General features: G+C 41.4%; 1 protein-coding gene across 2 annotated transcripts; it reads right to left on the bottom strand.

Annotated features, from left to right (window-relative positions):
- Positions 1 to 7,052: 7,052 nt before the first annotated feature.
- On the bottom strand, positions 7,053 to 19,206 carry LOC104517612 (serine/threonine-protein kinase 38). 2 transcript variants are annotated; one of them, XM_029085425.1, is made up of 13 exons: positions 19,076 to 19,206; positions 16,111 to 16,162; positions 15,825 to 15,947; positions 14,688 to 14,771; positions 14,421 to 14,544; positions 13,096 to 13,250; positions 11,723 to 11,825; positions 10,377 to 10,438; positions 9,526 to 9,643; positions 9,212 to 9,335; positions 8,367 to 8,462; positions 8,014 to 8,108; positions 7,053 to 7,183 (listed from the first exon to the last, which is right to left on the bottom strand). In XM_029085425.1, exons 1-13 carry the CDS (start codon positions 19,204 to 19,206, stop codon positions 7,053 to 7,055), a joined length of 1,398 nt encoding a protein of 465 aa, XP_028941258.1. The 2 variants fall into 2 exon arrangements, with proteins under 2 accessions (XP_028941258.1, XP_010168161.1); XM_010169859.1 differs by having other exon boundaries at positions 7,053 to 7,162.
- Positions 19,207 to 21,236: the final 2,030 nt, after the last annotated feature.

Genomic DNA, 21,236 nt, shown 5'->3' with positions numbered 1-21,236 from the left:
AAAAAGCATTTATGCTGTTTGTTCCTACTACAAAGGCTTCTGGTTTGTTGGTTGCTGAATATTTTACTTAGACTTCTAAAAGAGGAGCAGAAGTATTTAGAAACGTCTTGTTTGATGTGAGAGAGGAGATTCTGGGCCTGTCAAGACAAAGTTTCCCTTTACCATTAGGCACTTAGCTTTGCTTTTGTGATAATCGAGTTACAAAGGACTGAACATCAAAGCAAGACAGATGATACTCTTTCATCAGCCAGCAGAAATGTAGCACAGTTGTGACAGCAAAATCCTGAGTGTGGAGGAATCTGTTTACACTGCCACCTGGCTTTGCATCCAGCATGTTGTGCTGCTGTTCTAGGGAAGGAGGAACTAGTTTAGGAAGCATATGCCTATTGACAGGAATTTCCTGTATATACTTCTCCATAAGATGGAATCACTGTTTTTAGGGATGTTGTCTTTTAAGTTCAGTAAAACAAGTAGATCGTGCTGAAGGAAAAAGCCAAAAAGCAAAGACTGTAGTTGATATTTTACCAACAAAGTAAATCTGTTTTAGGAGCCTAATAGATGTATGAAGCTTTCTAGAGGTGACTGTGCATGCTAAAGACTTTTAGTTGTCTCCTCCATCCTCCTGCTAAGACAAAAATACTCGGTGGAGGAGCTCCCAGAACAGACAGTTTACTGCCTGAGTAAAATCCTTGGTCTCATCAACCTTAGACAGTCAAAATTTCTGTAGACTCTCCAAGGAGCACTCTACTGCTGCAGCTTTAAAAGGCCAGATACTTTCTTCCCAGTTTGGAACTGACTGGACCATTTTGCTGTCAGGCAGGTAAGAAATACTGATAGTAAACCAGCCTTCAGCACAGAAAAATGCACGTACCTGGGAACAGTTCTCCTTTGCTGCTCTGAATATATTCTCCCAGTCTGTGGTTAAGGCTCTGTTCATTTTGGAATCAGGGCCAACAAAGCTGTGACTGTGAGTATAGACACACTCCAGGCTGGTTTAGCTCAGTTAATTGTATGAGAGCCTAACTGGTCCTGTTCCTGCAGCACAGAGGTCGCTTGTAGCTTTGCTTAACCCTCTGATGAGCTCACAGTGAGTTCAGTACTGCTGCAACCGAACCACCACATCAACCAGAACGGGTCTGTCTTACAAAACCATCATTGCTGGTGGCTGTGTAGAGGTTTTACGTACTCAAAGTGGAGTACTTAAACATGGTGCTGGTGCAAAAAAAAGCTGAAACCCATTCAAAAAGAAAGAGAGAGGGAGAGAGCTCCCTTGCAAAGCTGTTCAGGTCAGTTCTGCTCTTGCAATCAACTGCTGTTGAAACCTGTGCCACTTACACCTGGAGTTACGTGGTCATCCTGGGTAAATTAAAGGTAGGTATTGGTCTGTCCCTAGAAGGTTTAATCCTTTGTTGTCAGGGTTGCATCAGCAAGCAAATTATTATTCTCCATGTGTCTGCAAAGTGTATGGTAGACTTAGCACTGAAGATTGCTGGTTCTGTTTGCTGCAAAGGTTGTTTGGTTTTTCTCAGTGTAACATGACAGCATCAAGTACAAACTTTCATGAAGGTTTATGAGTGTTGTTATAGTGAAGAGTAACAAAAGCCAAGGTATATATTTGCTAATATATTTAGTTCCCATTTGTATGGATACAGGTTCCAGTCTTTGCAGTGTTTCTGGTTTTAGCTTCTCTCCTAAGTGCAGCAAATGGATTTCTTCTTTTTGTAAGTGCCTATGGGAAGATTTCCAAAAGTGCTTCGGGACTTCCTGGGAATCCCAGGGGTTCAGATGCCCAGGTCCACCTGACCACTTTTGAAAAATCCTCCCTGTGTGTCATTGGATCAGTGTAGAGAAGTGTCCTTCAGTATCTGCCCAGAGATAGTGTGCAATCACTTTCCATTATTGCTCTAGATAAATATCTATTTTTGTAATAGAGAAAAGGAGACATATGGACCATTAACCTCACAGCTAAGGGCCAGACCAAACCCATTACCTGCCTTGGTAACGAGCCATTCCCACAAGTCAAAGGCACTGGTGAGACTGTCTGCCCAGCAGTGATGGAGCTTGTCCCCAGGCCCTATGGATTTTTTTGTGTGTGTGTGTGTCTATTTTATTTTTACAGCAGGGTAAGTTTTCAGTAAATGTGTTTTGGTATTGGCAGCTGACTCAGAATTGGAGTTTACACATGTTCTGGTCTGAGGACTGGAAAGTGCATCCAACCCCACAGGACTGTGTCAAGGCATCAGGTGCTGAGCATCTGCCATCACCAGCACCTTGTGGGATCTGACAGATAAGTACCATGTTCACCAAACCAAATCCCACTGGTATCTGTCCCCGAGCTGGGAGTCAGCTAGGCTGCTTGAAGGATTGGGCCAGTTCATTAGGAATAGTGGCTCTTCAGTGGCACTTCACTGCACCAGGCTGTTGCCTGAGAGTTCAAGACTGTCAATGCCTTGGAGGAGTTTGTTGGTACTCTGTGTCATCAGCTTGGACTTTCAGCATGGGATGGATGTACCCAGCTTTTGTGTCCATGCAGTTTTTATCCCCAGAACCACTGTACTTGATTGGCTTTCCCAAGTAATTCAATATTAATTTTAGATATTTTTTTTTTTAGTAGAGTGAGTTCCATTGGAACACTAAATCAAATTGAAAAAGTGTGCATTTGCTTTCCCTCCTTTCTTCATCACCTACTGTTTGAGTACAAGGTCAAGTTTTGTCTTATCCTAGATATACTGAAGTGTTACCTGTGGTGTGTATGAACTACAGATGTATGGTTTCTTTTCTGTATTAAAGTATAAATTATATGCAGCTTGTTTGGTTCTTTTAAAAACTGTTTTAAATATACAGTAGATGAATTTAGGGGACAGATTGCTAGAAGGTTTTGTTTCCTTGCTTTATAAAGCAAGTGGGGCTTGTGACCCTAAACTCTTAGTAGTAGTTTTGTATCTGGCAGAGCCTGGTTGATTTGGCAGGGACCTTGTGCAGCAGCTTCACTGAAGTGTTACTACTCGTTGTGCTGAGAGGACCTCAGAGTTTACTAACTTTTTGTAGTGATGTTCTAAAAGCAGCACACAGCACAGGTATGACAACACTACTTAACTCACAAACTATGCAGCATCTCCACCAGCCCCAGTGCTATTTTTGGTTAGTATGCTGTGAAAGATGCTCTCCACTTCTACCTACTTCTGTCTTTGGAAGAAAACAGCTTTGGAGCAGGTCTGGCTCTTATTTCTATCTTCAGTGTTGTTTGTACTTCAAGGGTTTCCTTGATGAAGCTTGAGAAAGGTGTTTGAGTTTGAACAAGGTGGAACACAATTACTGAAGTAATAACAGGAACTTCTACTCACTTCGTGGAGCCGTCACAAAAGTGAAGCAATGAATTAAGAATTGCAAGTTGATTTTGCATGTTACAAACTAGTAGGAAAAAAAAAAAATGAAGGGTTGTAGCTTTGCTTTCAATGCCACTTTAAAGGCAGAAAGAGGAAAAGATTAAAACCAACTTGCCCTGAAGTTGGTAAAACTGAAGTGCCATTTACACAATGCAGACCCTGAGGCATGAGTAAAGCTGAGGCTGTCAGCCAGTTCCAGGAGGATTCTGCCAGAAAGGTTTCATTCTTCTGCAGATCAGCACTGTCTTTCATCTGTGGTAAGGTGCTCATGTCTGCTGTGTATCTTTTGGAAATGCAGCCTTCACCCATGAGTTACCATTCTCATACCCAAGCAGCTGATTCTAAAAATCAGTTTCAAGTTTGGGAAAAAAACAAAACAAATCACAAAAAAACCAAACAAACAAACAAACAAAAAACAAACAAAAAACCAAACCACAACCTGAGAGATTCCAGTTTGTCAAAACAAAGCACACTAACAAAAATGTGTTTACTAAGAGGATTTTATTTACACAACACAATGCAAACATCATTCCATAAAAAGTTGGCTCCCTCAGCAACACACAATACACCTGCCAAATTTTACAGTGCAATCTAGTAACAGCTTTTAAATATTTACAGAACACTTGTTTTTCAACTTACAGGTTAAGGCAGAGTCAGGGCACAGTGATAAGAAACACAGTGCAGTTTTGTGCTAGAGAGAGATGAACTGGCAGCATAACTCACGTTCAGATCCATTGGAAATTCAGATTGGAATTGCTCCTAGAAGTCCAGCAACTGCTCACAGCTTAAAAAAAAAAAGAACTAAAAGATAAATACAGCCTCAATCCGCAAGCCAGTAGCTAAGAAAAAACATGTTTGGCTAACATGGGAGATGGAACAGGCAAACAAAACTCTTATTCTGTTTGCAGGGAAATATGGATCCTGGAAAGAAGATGCTGTACTTTTTTTTTTCCTAGTGTTGGTAAACAACTGGCCTAGGAAGCAGGTTTACAGTGCAGCTCTGATACAAAGACCTGTCCCTGGAAAGCTGCATCCCACGGGACTATATTCAAAGATATCCAACTTCTACTGAAAGCCAAGAGGAGTGAGGTACCCAACTGCTCCTTGTGCCTTTAAAAAACTTCACCTTTAACTCAGAAAGTGAACAGTTTGAGGTTTCAGATGACACATGCACTAAAAATGCACAATACATTATTATATAGGTGGAGGGTTTTTTTCACAGCAAGTTATTACAATGTACAATTGTATAGCTTCATCTTTGGTATTTATAAATAAAAATGCCAGTCCCTTTTAGTAAAGGGCTAATAATGCAGCTATTCAAAGTCATTTATTCCTAATCCAAAGCAGCTTTAAAGAATTCTGATTTCTTTTTTTTAATTTTAAGGCAGTAACTAAGCTGTTAGAAATTTTTAAAAATGTTTTGATATTAATACCTCTTAAGTTTTCCAATGGTTTATAAGGCAACATTTTTGAATGGCTAAAAGAAACTGCTAGATAAGGAGATAGAGCAATTTGAGAAGCTGCTATCAGTCCTTCATAAAAAATAAAAAGGGAGCAGAAGGTGGGGTTACTGAGTAGTTGATAAAAAGCCTGACCCTATAAATCATGATTTCAGTTAGCCCTTGGTCATCTGAGTAAGCCCTACTGACTCCAGTGATCCTGGTCCTTCTCATTAAGGCTATTTTTTGCATTTCAACTTTGTAGGATCCAACTGGTATCTAAACTGCTTATGGCAATTCATTAAACTCCTAGGACACATCCAAGAAGCACAAAGGGTCATTAAGGAGAGGATGCTAACGAGTTATCACCCAGTTTTAGCTCTAGATGGTACTTCCAATCCCTCCAATCAGTCCTTCATGATGGCACTCAGTTCAAAAGAGATGGAGGTAAAAATTCCCTAAAAGCACCTATTAAAAGAAAAGTTTCACTACAAGCTCTCATTTTCATTTCCTAATCTAGAAAGTCAGGATTAAATAGAACTGAAAGCCTTCCTTTGACTTTGATAAAACACTGCTCTAGCTTTGTTTCTAAACAGCTCTTTTTTTTTCCTCTGTGCTATGCATTTAGTGTTCAGCACCAATAAAAGTTTGCAAGAATCCAAGACAGTTCAAATTGATACCTGCTTTTAAAAACCTCATTAAATTCATTTAAAGTTAAAAAATAAAATTAAAAAATTGCAAATTCAAGACTAGTACCAGGCAGGCCCAAAAGTTAATGCCACCTGCCCCTGGAAGTGCAGAATTAACTACAAAACAGTTGCAAAGTGGAGCTCATGATTATAAAAAGGAATTACCAAAAGCTCAACCAAGGCAGAATCCTTCCTCCCATAATGCAGTCATGTTCTGAGAGATGCTTAGGCAAGGAAAGGCACTTTGGGGCTCTCCTGGAGAGCATCCTGATCATCACTGAATGTACTTTGATAAATTCTATTAGGTAATAATCAAAGAATGGACATGGTGGGTTCCACTGTCCCAAAAGCGACCCCATGAGGCACCGTCTCTTTGGAAGACTCCAGAGACAGCAAGAGGAACTCTGGGCAAAGAAAAGCTAGGGAAGCCACTGTCATCAAGATTCACTGAAGAATCTGATACTGTTCTGCTCAAAACCACAAGCTTAAAAAAGGCCACAAAAGCTGGTTTCATCTTTGAACAGATGAACATGCAGCAGATCTTGACAGTGGCCAAAAGATGGCAGCAGCAGGACCACAAAGCCTCACAGCTGACTCACCTGCACACGAGATACCCAGCAATGATCAGGTTAAATGAATTTCCCTCCCTCTCTGCTCTAATTCCAGATTCACCTGTGTCACCAGCTGTAGTTTTTCTTCTCTGCATTGTTTATAGATCCATCCATCCTTCTTTCATACAGTAACTGAAACCTGTTGGCTCTGGAGGAAGCGGCCCCGTTTCTCCTATGACTGTTTAGAAAAGAAAAAGTGTTACACAATTTCTTCTTATTTTTTTTTTTTTAAATTTAGAAAAAATATTCAATGGCTTGAGGGTCACTGTCTTAGTACCAAAAGTAAAGTGCACTGCAACTGGAGGCCACTGCGACAGAGTTGAGAAATGCTATGAAAGAGGCTTCCAAGTAGCATTATAAAAAACAGCACTACAAACTAAGGTTAAGGCAATACAAGTTGTGTCCTTCTACTTAGAGAGTTTACCAGAGAGTTGTCTAATCTCAAGCTTTAATTATTGCTTTGTTTCCTCTGTACTGAAGTCCTTAGCCACTGGGAAAACAGTGCTGGCAGAATTGGCAGATTGGAGTTTGTCACTTAATGCAGGACTGGCAAAACAGTCCGTATATAAACATCCCGTGCTTTGCAACGTCACAAAGTGAAGGTTTGCTGCTCTCATCTCCCGCTGGACTGTACAATCTGGCAAAGAATTTCAAAAGAAAACAAAACTCTTGCTCCTGAAGCAGCAAAATGTGCTTGCAGCAGAGATGATGCAATTTGTGGAATTTTTCAATGGCGCAGAAAGAAAAAAAAAAACCAATCCTTAGTAACAACCAGAGTGTGTAACAAAACAGGGTCCTGAAGTCTTCTCCAAGAGTTGATAGCTCTCAAGTTCTCTTAAAAAAAAAAAAAAAGTTCTTTTATGGGTATAAACCCAAAGTACAGGAACAGAATTCCACGGCTCAGAAGTTGTCCCAGGTAAAGCTTTATTACTTTCCTGCTTTCATATAGGATGGTATTGCTCCTCGGGCTGTCAGACCTTCAAAACGCTTGTAGGTGTAATTAATAAAAACCCAGTCTTTGTTCTTGTAGTCAGTCTCTGGATGGTTGCTTGTTGCCACTGATAAGACATAGAAAAAAAATTAAATTATCCTTTGAAGACTGCAAAGTTTATTTGCAGGATGTGGAATAGGGGAGAATGCTTCTAAAGAAAGAAATATCATAAATCTAGGCATTCAGTGTCGTTCTTCAACCCCATGGAGCAAATGTGCAACTACACTTTGACGTGTAAATACAAGGATCCTTTAGAGATTTACACCAAAAACATATCGTCCCCTTCTGTCCCTCCCTCTCCTTACACCCGATAGCAAGGGTTAGGGGGCTGATAGGACAAGAGGAAATGGGCTCCAGTTGTGCCCAGGGCAGTTGAGATGGGATGTGAGGAAGAATTTCTTTGCTGAAAGGGTTCTGAGGCACTGGAAGGGGTTGCCCAGGGCAGTGGTGGAGTCCCCATCCCTGGAGGGATTGAAGAGTCGTGTAGACACAGTGCTGAGGGACATGGGTTAGTCGGGGACTGGTCAGTGTTGGGTTCATGGTTGGACTCGATGATCTTTTCCAATCCAGGCCATTCTGGGATCCTGTGGTTACACACGGTAGCAGGAATTGGCCAGTACCAAGAGGTACTCGCAGCGTTGGGCTCACAAGTCCTGCTGAGATCTGAATTTGCTGGGAGCTCTTGGAGATGCACTTCCTGAAATGCTCCCGCATCATTCACAAGTCTGCATCCCATCTCCCACAACCCAAACGACACACCCCTGCACCACACACTAACCATTTCATCATGGCAAAAAGAACCTAGCACCTAGTAAGATCCTTTCTGTGACTAACAGGAAAGTTACATGATTCCACTGGAGAAGAAGCATTGCTTACATGCAGAATCAAAGTGTTTACCTGTTGGTTTAAGTATATCAGATTCTGGAAATTCATCAAAGTTTGAGGTATCATCAATACTTTTAATTTCTATCGAGATCGCAGCAGGTCTCTCTCTGCCAAGAAAAGCAGATTCAGCATGAAGATTTCAAAGGCAGAAGAAAGCAAGATTCAGCCCTTTGCCATTTCTTAACAGAATCAAAGACTGAAGGTACCTGTACCTAAACCTCAGCAAGCTTCAGATAAGGAACAAAATACTCTCACCCACACATGAATATGATAAATGTCAGTGAAGCTGCTCCCTTCTGCTGAACAGGACTGGCTTTAAACAGTCCATAGAGGAGAGCAGCTTGCTTTTCTGCAAAGCATCTTACCTGATATGCTCCCAATCAACCCCTTCAAAGAATGGGTTACTCTTTATTTCCTCCACACCAGATGCACCAATTCTGTGCTCCCATTCACAGCAAAATCTGGGATGGAAGGAAGAATGAAAATGAAGGAAGAATGAAAAAGAAAGCATTCCATCCAGAAATGGAACGGCTTTCTGAACTGATACTACTACGGTTTCTTAACATATAAATGGAGAAGGTTAAGAACTCCCAATGCAAAACCAACACACAAAGTTATGCTCAGGAATGTCATGTCAAATGCTACGATTAAAATGTGGTTTTCTTTCACAACAGGATAATGTGCCTTTTCTATTTCAGGACCAGTGTAGAGCAGGAGAACATATAAAGCCTAAAAAGCTAGACATTTATATTTCTGTCCTGAGAATAGATAAATGATTGAAAATATAAATGAAAGAACAAGAGCCAACAAGCACTGGGATACGTTTGTAATGCTCCAGCACACACAATGTCAAAACCATTGCTATTGTAAGAAGCTAGTTCTGGCAAAAAGATTAAGTTGCTTCCACAAGAAGCTCAAAGACAAAAAAAAGAGCAGGAACATTCCTATTTTGCCAGACTAGCAGCACTTATGTAGCAGTAAGTGCTTTTTAGCACGGGTCAGTCAGGGCTCCACTAAATGACCTCTGAAAGACAAATGTATTTGATGAGGGAGTTCAGCATTTGATGCATGTGCATACCAGAGTCTGTAGCTGTCACAAGCATCAGGGGTGGTTTTTTTTCATGTGAAACAACCTACAAGAGGTACATAGTACAGTTTGCAAGACAAGAAAATTAGTACTATATTAACTGGCAAACCATATGGCTGGCACCTTAAAATAAGATCCTTTGCTTTATCAGATATTGGAACTTCTGGAGGAAATATCAGCGTCTCCTTCCAGTTCATTACTTTCTTATATGTTTCTTGAGGAGTCTCAGAACAGAACGGTGGATAACCTGAAAAGAAAGAAAAAAAGAAATCTTGTACAAAGCAAAAACAGCTTCTGAAATCTACAATTTCACCAGAACAAACCTTACAAACCATGGAAGGAGTGGATGCTTTGAGAAGCTGACCCCAGCACATCAATACAGCTGATGCCCTACACTGCAATTCCTGCTTCAAACTCGTGCGCTGCCTTTTTCTTACCGATCAGCATCTCGTACATGATGACCCCGAGCGACCACCAGTCACAAAGCTTGTTGTATCCTGTCTGCATGAAAACTTCAGGGGCAATGTAGTCCGGAGTACCCACAGTAGAGAAAGCCTGGAACAAAAACCATCAGTTATGTATCTTTAGAGAAAACTGCCTGATATGGAAGTGGGAACTTATGCAACACTGGTTATTTTGAGGAACACACCAGATTGTCTCCAAGATCCTGTAACAAAGTTGTTTAAAGCTTTTATTTCAAGATACGTAGAGACAAAATCAACATGTTCATGTGAAGGAGTCTTAAAATACCATCAGGGAAATGGGGAAAGGTACCCCTGTAATGACAAGATGGGTCATTAGCCCTTTGTCATACTGAACTGTTAGTTTTAGGTGGGAGACATCAGATATCAATGTAAATAATTATGGCAGCGTTATCTCATAGAATCATAGAATGGTTTGGATTGGAAGGGACCTTAAAGCTCATCCAGTCCCAACCCCCCTGCCAGCAGCAGGGACACCTTCCACTAGACCAGGTTGCTCAAAGCCTCATCCAGCCTGGCCTTCAACACTTCCAGGGAGGGGGCATCCACAACTTCCTTGGGCAACCTGTTCCAGTGTCTGACCACCCTCACAGTGAAGGCACATATGCCACCAGCTGTTCAGCAGCTGGATGAAGGACAAACTATAGAGTCATTCCTCTTTTTTAAAAGAAAAAAAAGCATAAATCCTTTTTATTTCAGCATTGTTCAGAACTCTGAAATGGATTAATTCCTGTCATTTAAATACAGGTGCCATTGAATGCAACAGCTCAGCAGAAAACATTTCCAAGCAGGTGAAATGTACTTACCAACTGTCGTCTATTTCTCTTCCAAGTCTCTGCTTTCCTTTTGGAATTCATGTTCTGGAAAGCTAAAGGAGATTAGAATATTACCTGACTGCATCCTACCGGTCACCTAACATACATTTTTACCCCCAAAACCATTACACTAAAAATCTCCTTTATGATATCAAACAAGGCAGCCAGGGCCTGGACAAAGAGCTCATTTTGTACTCAGCTGTGCTGGCATGAGGTGACAGTCCCCACATGCTCATCACTGGCCCCTACAAGCCAAGGCTTCCCACCAGGATGAAGCTGGAACTGTTTGTGGAGGCAACACCTTAATTCACCTCGCTGAAGATAAGCCACAGCAGCAGAGATGGACCAGTTAACCTGCCTCAGCCTTGCCTTGCTCAGTTCACCTGGCACAGTCTTAGGGGTGTGTGCAATGGCAATGAGGGGGGTCAGCAGCCTCTAGCAGGCAGTGGCAGCTAATTAAGAGCAAACCAAGGGATGTTGCTTCTTCCACCAGTGCAGGTGGCTGCAATGAGAATCACAGAATAGTTTGGGTAGGAAGGGACCTTAAAGCTCATCCAGTCCCAACCCCCCTGCCAGCAGCAGGGACACCTTCCACTAGACCAGGTTGCTCAAAGCCTCATCCAGCCTGGCCTTCAACACTTCCAGGGAGGGGGCATCCACAACTTCCTTGGGCAACCTGTTCCAGGGTCTCACCACCCTCACAGTGAAGAACTTCTTCCTAATATCTAATCTAAACCTCCCCTCTTTCAGTTTAAACCCATTTCCCCTTGTTTTGTCATTAACTGCCCTTATGAAAAGTCCTTCCCCAGGACTTTTTTTGTGAAGAGCACATCTGTCAGCACCCTAAACCTATCAGCAACTTCCAAATCTATGTAATAGTGATAAATTTTATAAAGCCTTTCATTAAGGAGCCATGCTTTCAGTGTTGGTTTGGTTGGGTTTTTTTTTAACTCTATGCTCAAACTTATTCCCCTTGAGAAAATTAATAAATATTCAAAGAGAATGTGTGCTCACTTATTAATTTAAATAACACAAAATACAGCTAGCATCTACCAGGTCACACTGAGTTTTCATTCAAGGTTTATTACACATGCAAAGAAAGGTGACAGCAGAGTCTATTTCAAAGACAAACTTCTAGAAATGAAAATGTTTATGTACATTAAAGCAGCTAAAAGTATTTTTATCAATAAAGTCTAATGAAAATCAAAATTGCACCTCAAGATGCCATGTTGAATATTAGACCCCCACTCTGCAGCCTTATAACCTCACACTGAAAGGAGTTGGGTCAGGCACCAACAGCAAATACACAGATACCCTTCTGAAGCCAAATAACTTACTGAAGTCACTAGGAAGACTATGGTTCAAGTTTCTGTAAAATTCTGTTCTGTGGGCTTTCTTTAGTCCAGTACACAGACCAAAATCTGAGAGTTTTACGTGGCCCTAGAAACAAAAAAAGAAAAAACTCAAAATACAAAACATTATCATAACAAATCAAGTTTTCTACTTCTTCCCTTTATTTGGTGCCATAAATAGATGCAGTCTTTTTTGTATTCCTTGTTTTAGCTTAAGGATGTGTCCACAGAATCAAGCTATTAATATTTTCATCTCTATTACACAGAGAAAGCCCAGGAGCTATTATTTGCTTCAAGAAACTTCTGCTCCTGCAAACTCCTGACCATTTCAAAGGGAAAGCAAACATCTCCAGAGGGAGCTGTAGTCCCTGGATTGTGCCTTAATCCCAACAAATAAGAAGAAACACCTTAAATTCATGGATTGGATCTCTTCTAGTGCATAATATGTGACAACAACTATGTGCAGCTTCTAGATGTGTAGCTAAAATATACATACTTTTCAAAGTCTTAAATTTATCTACATCTAGATGTAGGCACACTGAATAACATCAGTAATTCCAACAGCGCGTTATTAGCTGGCTAGTGGTAAAGCAGAATTATTTACTGCTGGCAAACTTTTTCCAAACAAGCTAAATTTTAAGCAAACTTGTCATGAGCAATAGGAGGATAGTGAAACAATCAAGCTTTCATCAAACTGCTTCCAATAACCATCTAAAAGCAATAAGGTAGCCTTCAAAAATACATCCTGCTTCTGAGGGAGATAATATTTCAGTTTTCAGTCTCGCTAATGCAACAGCTTCATCCTTCGCATTCGATACGATCATCAACAGCTGGCAAGGGCGAGCGTCACAGATGTGAGACCAAAAGGAAACATCTTTGACTAAGAGGGGAGAAATGAAACTGTGTGTTTTAAACTGCAGCTGAAATAACCAAAAATAGCTTAAACCAGTGTCAGAGGAAAGCTCACAAGTGAGGTGTGAATACAGCTGGAGGTGGAGAGGTCTTTCTTGCCTTGTTTCTTTTTTTTTCACCCCAGCAATATGTCAAATATGCCCTCAAAAGCTCAAAGGATCAGGGCTAAGAAAGAATCATAGAATAGAATGGTTAGGATTGGAAGGGACCTTAAAGATCATCTAGTTTCAACCCCCCTGCCAGCAGCAGGGACACCTTCCACTAGACCAGGTTGCTCAAAGCCTCATCCAACCTGGCCGAGAACACTTCCAGGGAGGAGCAGCCACAGCTTCTCTGGGCAACCTAAAGAAGCACCATTGTCTTTTACAACTGTCAACACTAGTTCAAGTCAATATTAAAAATTACAAGACCTATTTACTACTACCCACCCAGTGGTTAGTACGTACCTTGCTATCCAAAAGAAGGTTGTCTGGTTTTATGTCTCGATGAATAAAACCCAGCTGGTGAATAGAATCAATGGCTAAGACGGTCTCAGCTATATAGAACTGTGTCTCTTCTTCTGTGAGAGTGTCTTTCTTCATCAACAGTGTCATCATATCACCTAGAAGCCACCCCACAAATAGCAAAGTGAACACCCAAACTTCACTCTCACTAATCTGGAAGATTTTTGTAAAGAAAAGAATTAAGCAATTTAAAACCTCAGGAAATTGAAACTGATTTCTTAAAGAGTAACAGAGTTCCCCAGCACCTCCGTGACAAACTCTTGTATTTCCCCTTGTATGAGGAAAGATTTGCACTGTAGTTACATTAAACTTAGTGAGAGAGCTAAATAGCACAAAGATGAGACAGGAGTATAGAAACATCCCTTCAGAATCAGCTGTGGACTGCTGCTCTTCACTCCACATCTGAATTACAGATTAAAATAGCTGCTTTCAGCTACAGAACTGTTACAAAAACCAGATTGCATTTGTGCAGTGTCATCTCAGAAAGTGTTCCTGTGGTTTCAATAGTCACATATATTACAGGCTTGAAGTATAACTGTCTTTTTAAGTGAATTACAGTAGCATTATCAATTCAAGGACAAACATCATCATCCTGAGAAAAAAGGACTTTAAAAGTTACTCTTGCTGCAAAGCAGCTAAAAGCAAAAGGTTAGAAAATCACAGAATCCCAGACTGGTTTGGGTTGGGAGGGACCTTAAAGCTCATCCAGTCCCAACCCCCCTGCCAGCAGCAGGGACACCTTCCACTAGACCAGGTTGCTCAAAGCCTCATCCAGCCTGGCCTTGAACACTTCCAGGGAGGAGCAGCCACAGCTTCTCTGGCCAACCTGGGACACTGTCTCACCACCCTCACACCAAAGAACTTCTTCCTAATATCTAATCTAAACCTCCCCTCTTTCAGTTTAAACCCATTTCCCCTTGTTCTGTCATTAACCGCCCTTATAAAAAGTCCCTCCCCAGCCTTCCCTCAACAGCTGGTTATGTTATGGATCTATAGGTAGCCAGTGCACAGTAAGGATAAGAACTAGCAGAATATTAAAGCCAAGTTTCAAACACCTGCAGCTAGAAGACCCCAGCAGATAACCCCAAACCTGACCCAAAGACCTCAGCACCCCACCTCCTCAAAGCAGAAAGCTTGACTTGCTCCCTCACAACACTACAAACACCTCTGTGTGGTACCAGACACACTCATCCCAGACTACATCTGTAATTAAGGAGTTACAAATCCACAAACAAGAGGAAAGCAGCCTTTCAGCTGCAGGTAGTTACCTCCAGGCAGGAACTCCATGATAAGGTAGAGGTTTAGCTTGTCCTGAAAACTATAGAACATTTTCACAACCCACAAACTGTCTGCTTCCACCAGAATGTCCCGCTCCGCACGAATATGGCCAACCTAGAGACACACATATGTGTTTGATTAATTACAAGTCTATATTTTATTACATGCATTTATTTCACATACGAGTATTATATTGAATCAAATATCAAGAAGACAGCAGTGCAACTTCTGCATTGCTACTCAAGGTGGCAACTCACCTGCTCTTTTTCAAGCATATCAGCTTTCCGTAGGATTTTCATCGCATAAACGTGCCCCGTATCTTTCTTCTGGACAAGTCGCACCTAGAAAGTATGTAAAAATATGAGTCAAATACAACATAATCACTACAACTCCTGACAAATTTGAGTATCAAGCCCTTGGCTTTCATTTAATGAAATCATATCAGATTATAAAAACAGAAAGCATTTTGTAGTGCACAGTAAGAGCAAACAAGTTCTGATAATTCTAAAGAGATTAAATCATTTTAAGGGAGAGGACACAAGCAGCTGGAACAAGTCCAGAGGAGGCCACGAGGATGATGCGAGGGCTGGAGCAGCTCTGCTGTGAGGACAGGCTGAGAGAGTTGGGGCTGTTCAGCCTGGAGAAGAGAAGGCTCCGGGGAGACCTTCTAGTGGCCTCCCAGTACCTGAAGGGGCTCCAGGAAGGCTGGGGAGGGACTTTTCATAAGGGCAGTTAATGACAAAACAAGGGGAAATGGGTTTAAGCTGAAAGAGGGGAGGTTTAGATGAGATATTAGGAAGAAGTTCTTCACTGTGAGGGTGCTGAGACAGTGTCCCAGGTTGGCCAGAGAAGTTGTGGATGCCCCCTTCCTGGAAGTGTTCTTGGCCAGGCTGGATGAGGCTTTGAGCAACCTGGTCTAGTGGAAGGTGTCCCTGCTGCTGGCAGGGGGGCTGGAACTTGATGAGCTTTAAGGTCCCTTCCAATTCAAACTATTCTATGATTCTATGACACACTGAGCAATCACACAGCTAAAGAAGGTCCAAAGCCACTTCCTCTGAAGAAGGGCAACAGAAGAGACTTCTGAGAGTGGTCCTCCAGCTCTCCCTCTTCCCTAAGGCCAGCCCCAAGGGGTTAGAATTAAAGCACACTGCCAAATTTGTATTTAGCTTGCTCATCAAGTCCTTTTCAACAGCACTCGTGTTCCTTTAAGGCACATATTGTTTTTAAACCAGTATTTATTAGGCACAAAGACAGATGCACCCGACTTAAGCTAAAAATCAATCTGCAGTTGCTACATTGCTCCTTCACTCGTGTAAACTATGCAAGTCTTTACCAAATACCAGTGCCATTTAAAAAAAAAATATACAAAATTTAGTCATCTTTTCTGGACTTACCTCCCCAAATGCTCCTCTGCCTATTACTTTTAAAGACTCAAAGTCTTCTAAACCAAGCCTTGTTCTTTTGAGGCGAAGAAACTCTGTTTCCTTTTGTGCATGTGCTGACCTCCGGATTCTTTTCTAGAGTTTAAGGAAATAAAAAACCCACAGTGAGAATTGTGCAGGTGGGCTCCATAGAGATCCCAGCAATTCCAAGTGAAGATAAAGGTGCCAGATCTCCATTAATAAAAGAAAATCACTGGTATTACTTCAACCATTGAGGTGATTTTCCCGTATTCATTACCTCTTCATCTTTTAAGCCTTCTTCTTCCATCATTTGTTCCAGCTTCTTTTGTCTATAGCAGAGACAAATTAGATAAATAAAAGGTTGAATTGTGAACTTTAATGGTTGTTTCTTAATCCCATGCAGGTCCAACACCCCTGCTCTGTGCTGGCTGCGAAAGGAGGACGTCATGCCAGCAAATAACAAGTGTAAACAACTTATTAGGCAGAACCAGACGTGAGATTAATTTTAAAGAATCTAATATTACAGCTTTACCATTGTAACCTCGTCCTTTCCAATCCTGACAATCTAAACCTGCCTTGAATTTCACATCTTATTCAATTGTATGTTTTTGTTGTATGCAAAAGCAGATTGAGGAGATGTGGCTTCAATTCTTGTCTCTCTCTTTGACAGCTGGGCAAGTCACTTAAGGTAAGAGCTATAATAAATATTTAAGCACCAAAGTCTCGCTGATTCCAGGCAGAACTGGCTATCTAAACAGCTTTGTGGATCTGTAATCTCTCTGCATCTCCAATTTATCACACACAAAATGAAAAGAATTACTCTCTATTTCCTAATACCCAAGATACTTAAAATATTTGGGAAGAGGAAATATGTCTGTACACATTCTCCCCTCTTAAAGGATCAGAAATATTTACAGCCTTAGTACAAAGTGATTATTTGGGAGCAAAGATGAAAGGAAACAAGACTTCAGAGGGGAGAGGGTTTCAGGGGGTGTTTGTAACTATCACCCTCTGGGAACTTTCCCCAGTACCCATCACATCAATAGCTGGCTGAACTGGGACTGGTGTTTTGAGTGTTTTTTCCTCTCCATGTGCATTTTTTTGGTATAACATTACAAACGTACTAAAAAATTCCTTCTCTTTATGCAAGTCATTCTTCACAAGATCCTCTTCCTGTCTCCTGTACACAGCTGCTGCGACGTGATAATATTTTGGGTTATCACTTCCACAATCAGGCTCATTTAAATGGCTATAAATAACCTTTAAATATTTAAATACCCAGTGAGCACTGTCCAGACATCCCATTTCACACTCCAAGCAGTGACTCCAGTAGTAAAAGACAACTCACTGCTGCAATACACAGAATTAAATGGCTCAGCATGACCAAGCAATGCTGAAATTCCCCCAAATATTCTTAATAAGTCCTATCTGCACTTCAGTGGACATTTTGTCAACACCATTTAAACTCCAAATTGCACATTCAGTTTTTTATTGTTAAAAAAACAACCCATGTAACTCATAAAGTCCAGTATGTTTGTTCAGACAAAGTCTTGATCTTAAACAGAAAAAAACCCTGTCATTGAGGTTTTGGGAATAGACAATAGAGCTCATAATAAAAAGCAAGAGTGATGCAGAGAGAAAGCAAGGAATTAAATCCGTGATATTTTCTGTTTGGATTAGACCTCAATCTCTCATTACTAATTTGAAGCTTTGAAGGAAATCTGTATGCAAGTTAGTATTTATTTCTAAATTGCTTCCTCACTTCTGCAGTTAGCAGGCATCCCTCTTGGATCTAGTTAGGTTTTTGGCAGCAAATCTGCAAGCAAACGAACACTGAACATCTTTGAATATTTTGATTATAGACTACATGGCAAGTTGGGAGAACATCAGAAGTCCCACTGCTCCAGCTTGTGGGTATTCAGCAAATGAGAGGGTTCCAGCTAAAGGAAAGTAAAAGCAGAACTTCACAGTTAAATCACTTCTTATATTTTGACCACTATATTTAAAGAGATGCCATAGGATCAGCTAACTCACAGGGAAGAAGAGAGCATGAAGTGACAGTCCTCACAGGCATCCCTCATTGTCTTTGAAAAGATTATCTTCTTTTATCAGCTGACACGATCACACATTATAATCCAAACTGAAATTGATGCTCTCAAATTAATTTTAAATATTACAATCAAGGACATAAAATGGACAGAGGCAACAGAACAGTCATAGGCAGAATAAACACTTGCAAACGTTGGCTTTCTGCTGCAGAATTGTGCTCGAATCACCCCAAGCACATCCCAAAGGTAGTGTCTACTTAGTCCCTGTTGTGGTTTCAGCTGGGACAGAGCTATTTTTCTTCTTAGTAGCTACAACAGTGCTGTGTTTCAGTTCCAGCGTGGGATTTGGTATGAGAATGTTGATAAAATACTAATGTTTTTAATTGTCACTGGAAGTTGAAGGACTTTGTGTTTTGCTGGTCTGCAGGTGCAAGGTCTGGGGGAGAGTGTGGGGAGAATATTAAATTTAATAACCCAAACTGGCATTTGGCTCTGCCAGTGGGATATTGCATATCATATAATGTCATGTTCAATATATTAATGAGCAGCTCTCGAGCTCTCTGGCTCACTCAGGCTCTCTCAGGACTGTGGCTTCAGGACTGTCGCTCCTCCAGGATTGTTATCCAGGGATGGGCTTGGTCAGCGGGTGGCGAGTGACTGCACTGTGCATCACTCATTTGTGTATTTTATCATTACTATTATTATCTTTATTATTGTCATCATTATTTTAAGCTTTATTTTATTTCCATGATTAAATTGTTCTTATCTCACCCTACCAGTCTCCTTACCCTTGCCCCCCAGTTCTCTCCCCTATCCCCTGGGAAGGGGGAGAACGAGCGAGTGGCTGTTCAGTGTTTGGCTGTCAGCCAAGTGAAACCACCACAATCTCATAATCAACTATATATTTTTTTTTAAACTTGGAACAGTCACATCATTTTTTGCATTTTCAAGCATATTTCCATTTGTTTCAGAAGGAAAATAAAAAGCTCCAGCCTAAAACACCACAGGATTCAGAAACCCAGCAGTTGCCTCTGGATGCTCGTGCCAAGCCCCATCCGGGTGCCCATCTCCAGAGTTCAGGTACACACTCAGCAAAGATCTATTTTTGTTTTGGCTTTAGAAAACTAAATGCAGTTTAATATATATATTTTTGGCTCTTAGCCAGTATGAAAAAGAAGCAAGAAAGACTTTTACCTCATCTCTCGTTCTTCATGCTGTGCGATGAGATTGCTGTAGAAGTTTTCTAACGTCACCTTTGTCATCGTAACTCGCTCCTTGGTGTGATTACTCATGGACGAGCATGGTGTAGGGCCTGTCATTGCCATGGCTATTAAGAAAGAAAAAGGGAGGAAACATTTAACATTATAAATGACAAATAACCTTTAAACAAGAGCTGAAATCAATTCAGGGCTGCTGAATCACAGAGTTAACATTTTAACAAACACCAACAGCCCGGTTGTCTCAACTAAGACAAGGAAAAAGTCTTACAAAATAAAAGGTACAAGTCAAACTTCCTGTTTTGAACATTTTTTTGATCTGAAAATAAGAGGGAAGGAAACTTAAGAAACACGGTGCCTCAAAACCCACAATTTCAGGCAGTACTGCAAATGTTGATTTCTCCCAATATATTCTATTTTTAATAAATGTTAAAAATTCAGAAATATCACCCTGAAACATCTCATCCAGAAGTAGTTCTTCCTGTGCCCCTTGCAGAAATAATTCCCAACAGTTGCCTGTTGTCTCTTCTGCTGTGAAATTTATCAAAATCCTAAAAACCATCCCAATAAACGAGCAACTGAGGAAAGAGAAAAAAGGTGTTGAGTCACTTTTAAGTGCTCTCACTTTTACTGAATGCCTTTACACAGAAACCTGGCAAAACCCAGATCACTGCCTTTGAACAAGTTGTAGTTTTAAAAAAAACCCAAAACCACACAAATCTGGTGTAAGTATTCTACATTTACATACTGGATTATTTTAAAAAATAAATATATGAGTATGGCATTTCCAACCAGGGCACAGCTTCAGGGCATATTTCATAACCCAGCTTTATTTTCTAAAACACATAAAAATGCAAAGATTTCAAGTGTAAAACTACCTCTTGGTCTAGTTCTCTGGGTCACAACGTAACTCGCTGTAAGGTAACCAAGTTTTGCAACCAGTACTAGAAATTGCAGACAAATACAGGTTCGACACCCACTTCCCGTTTTTACAACGTTTGGGTGCTGGCAAAATTTTAGAAATTATTCTTTTCTGTTTATTTTTTGCTGATCTTTACATGACATCATTCCTGTGCCTTCGCACATCGCATCTTCTACAGACACCAACTATTTCAGTCCAGTTCTGGAGCCCCCAACATAAGAAAGGCATGGACCAGTTAGAACAAGTCCAGAGAAGGGCCACCAGGATGATGCGAGGGCTGGAGCAGCTCTGCTGTGAGGACAGGCTGAGAGAGTTGGGGCTGTTCAGCCTGGAGGAGAGAAGGCTCCAGGGAGATCTTATAGCGGCCTCCCAGTACCTGAAGGGGCTACAAGAAAGCTGGGGAGGGACTTTTCATAAGGGCAATTAATGACAAAACAAGGGGAAATGGGTTTAAGCTGAAAGAGGGGAGGTTTAGATGAGATATTAGGAAGAAGTTCTTCACTGTGAGGGTGGTCAGACACTGGAACAGGTTGCCCAAGGAAGTTGTAGATGCCCCCTCCCTGGAAGTGTTGAAGGCCAGGCTGGATGAGGCTTTGAGCAACCTGGTCTAGTGGAAGGTGTCCCTGCTGCTGGCAGGGGGGTTGGGACTGGATGGGCTTTAAGGTCCCTTCCAACCCAAACCATTCTATGATTCTGTGATTTCCTTTGCTGTATTTCCAGGTTGGCTGACAGAAAAGAGAACAACGTGGGAGCCGGGAAGAACCTCCAGTCGTGTGGTTTTTGGGATGGAGTTACGTTTTGATGGAGGAGCAGCTCTGAGTGATGCTGTGAGGGTGGCAGGGTGATGTTCTCCGCACACCTCCGAGGAGATGGCACCTGACATCCCTGTAAGGGGGTAGGTGGGAAAGCCATGGCTCTGCTTTTCCCTTCCTAGAGAACACGGTATGAAAATTAACTGATGGAGTGGGGAAAAAAACTTAAAGGACTAGGGGCGGCAGAATTCACAGAGCCAAACAACAGACATAAAAGGAAGGGGGAAAAAAAAAAAAGGGGGAAAAAGGGAAGAAAAGAGCAAGTGACTGACTGGGTGACAGCGACAGCAGAGCCAAAGCACCTTGGGGTGCTCAGGGGTCCCTTCTATGGGAAGCAGGGCCCAGAGCCACCCCACACCCACCACAGCGATGGGATGATGCCGGTACCGGGGCTCGGCTGGTGC

The sequence above is a fragment of the Antrostomus carolinensis genome, unplaced genomic scaffold, assembly GCF_000700745.2.
Source record: "Antrostomus carolinensis isolate BGI_N321 unplaced genomic scaffold, ASM70074v2 scaffold10956, whole genome shotgun sequence".
Taxonomy (NCBI): Eukaryota; Metazoa; Chordata; class Aves; order Caprimulgiformes; family Caprimulgidae; genus Antrostomus; species Antrostomus carolinensis.
Note: the sequence above shows the minus strand (reverse complement) of the source record. Positions and strands in the feature narration are given on the sequence as shown.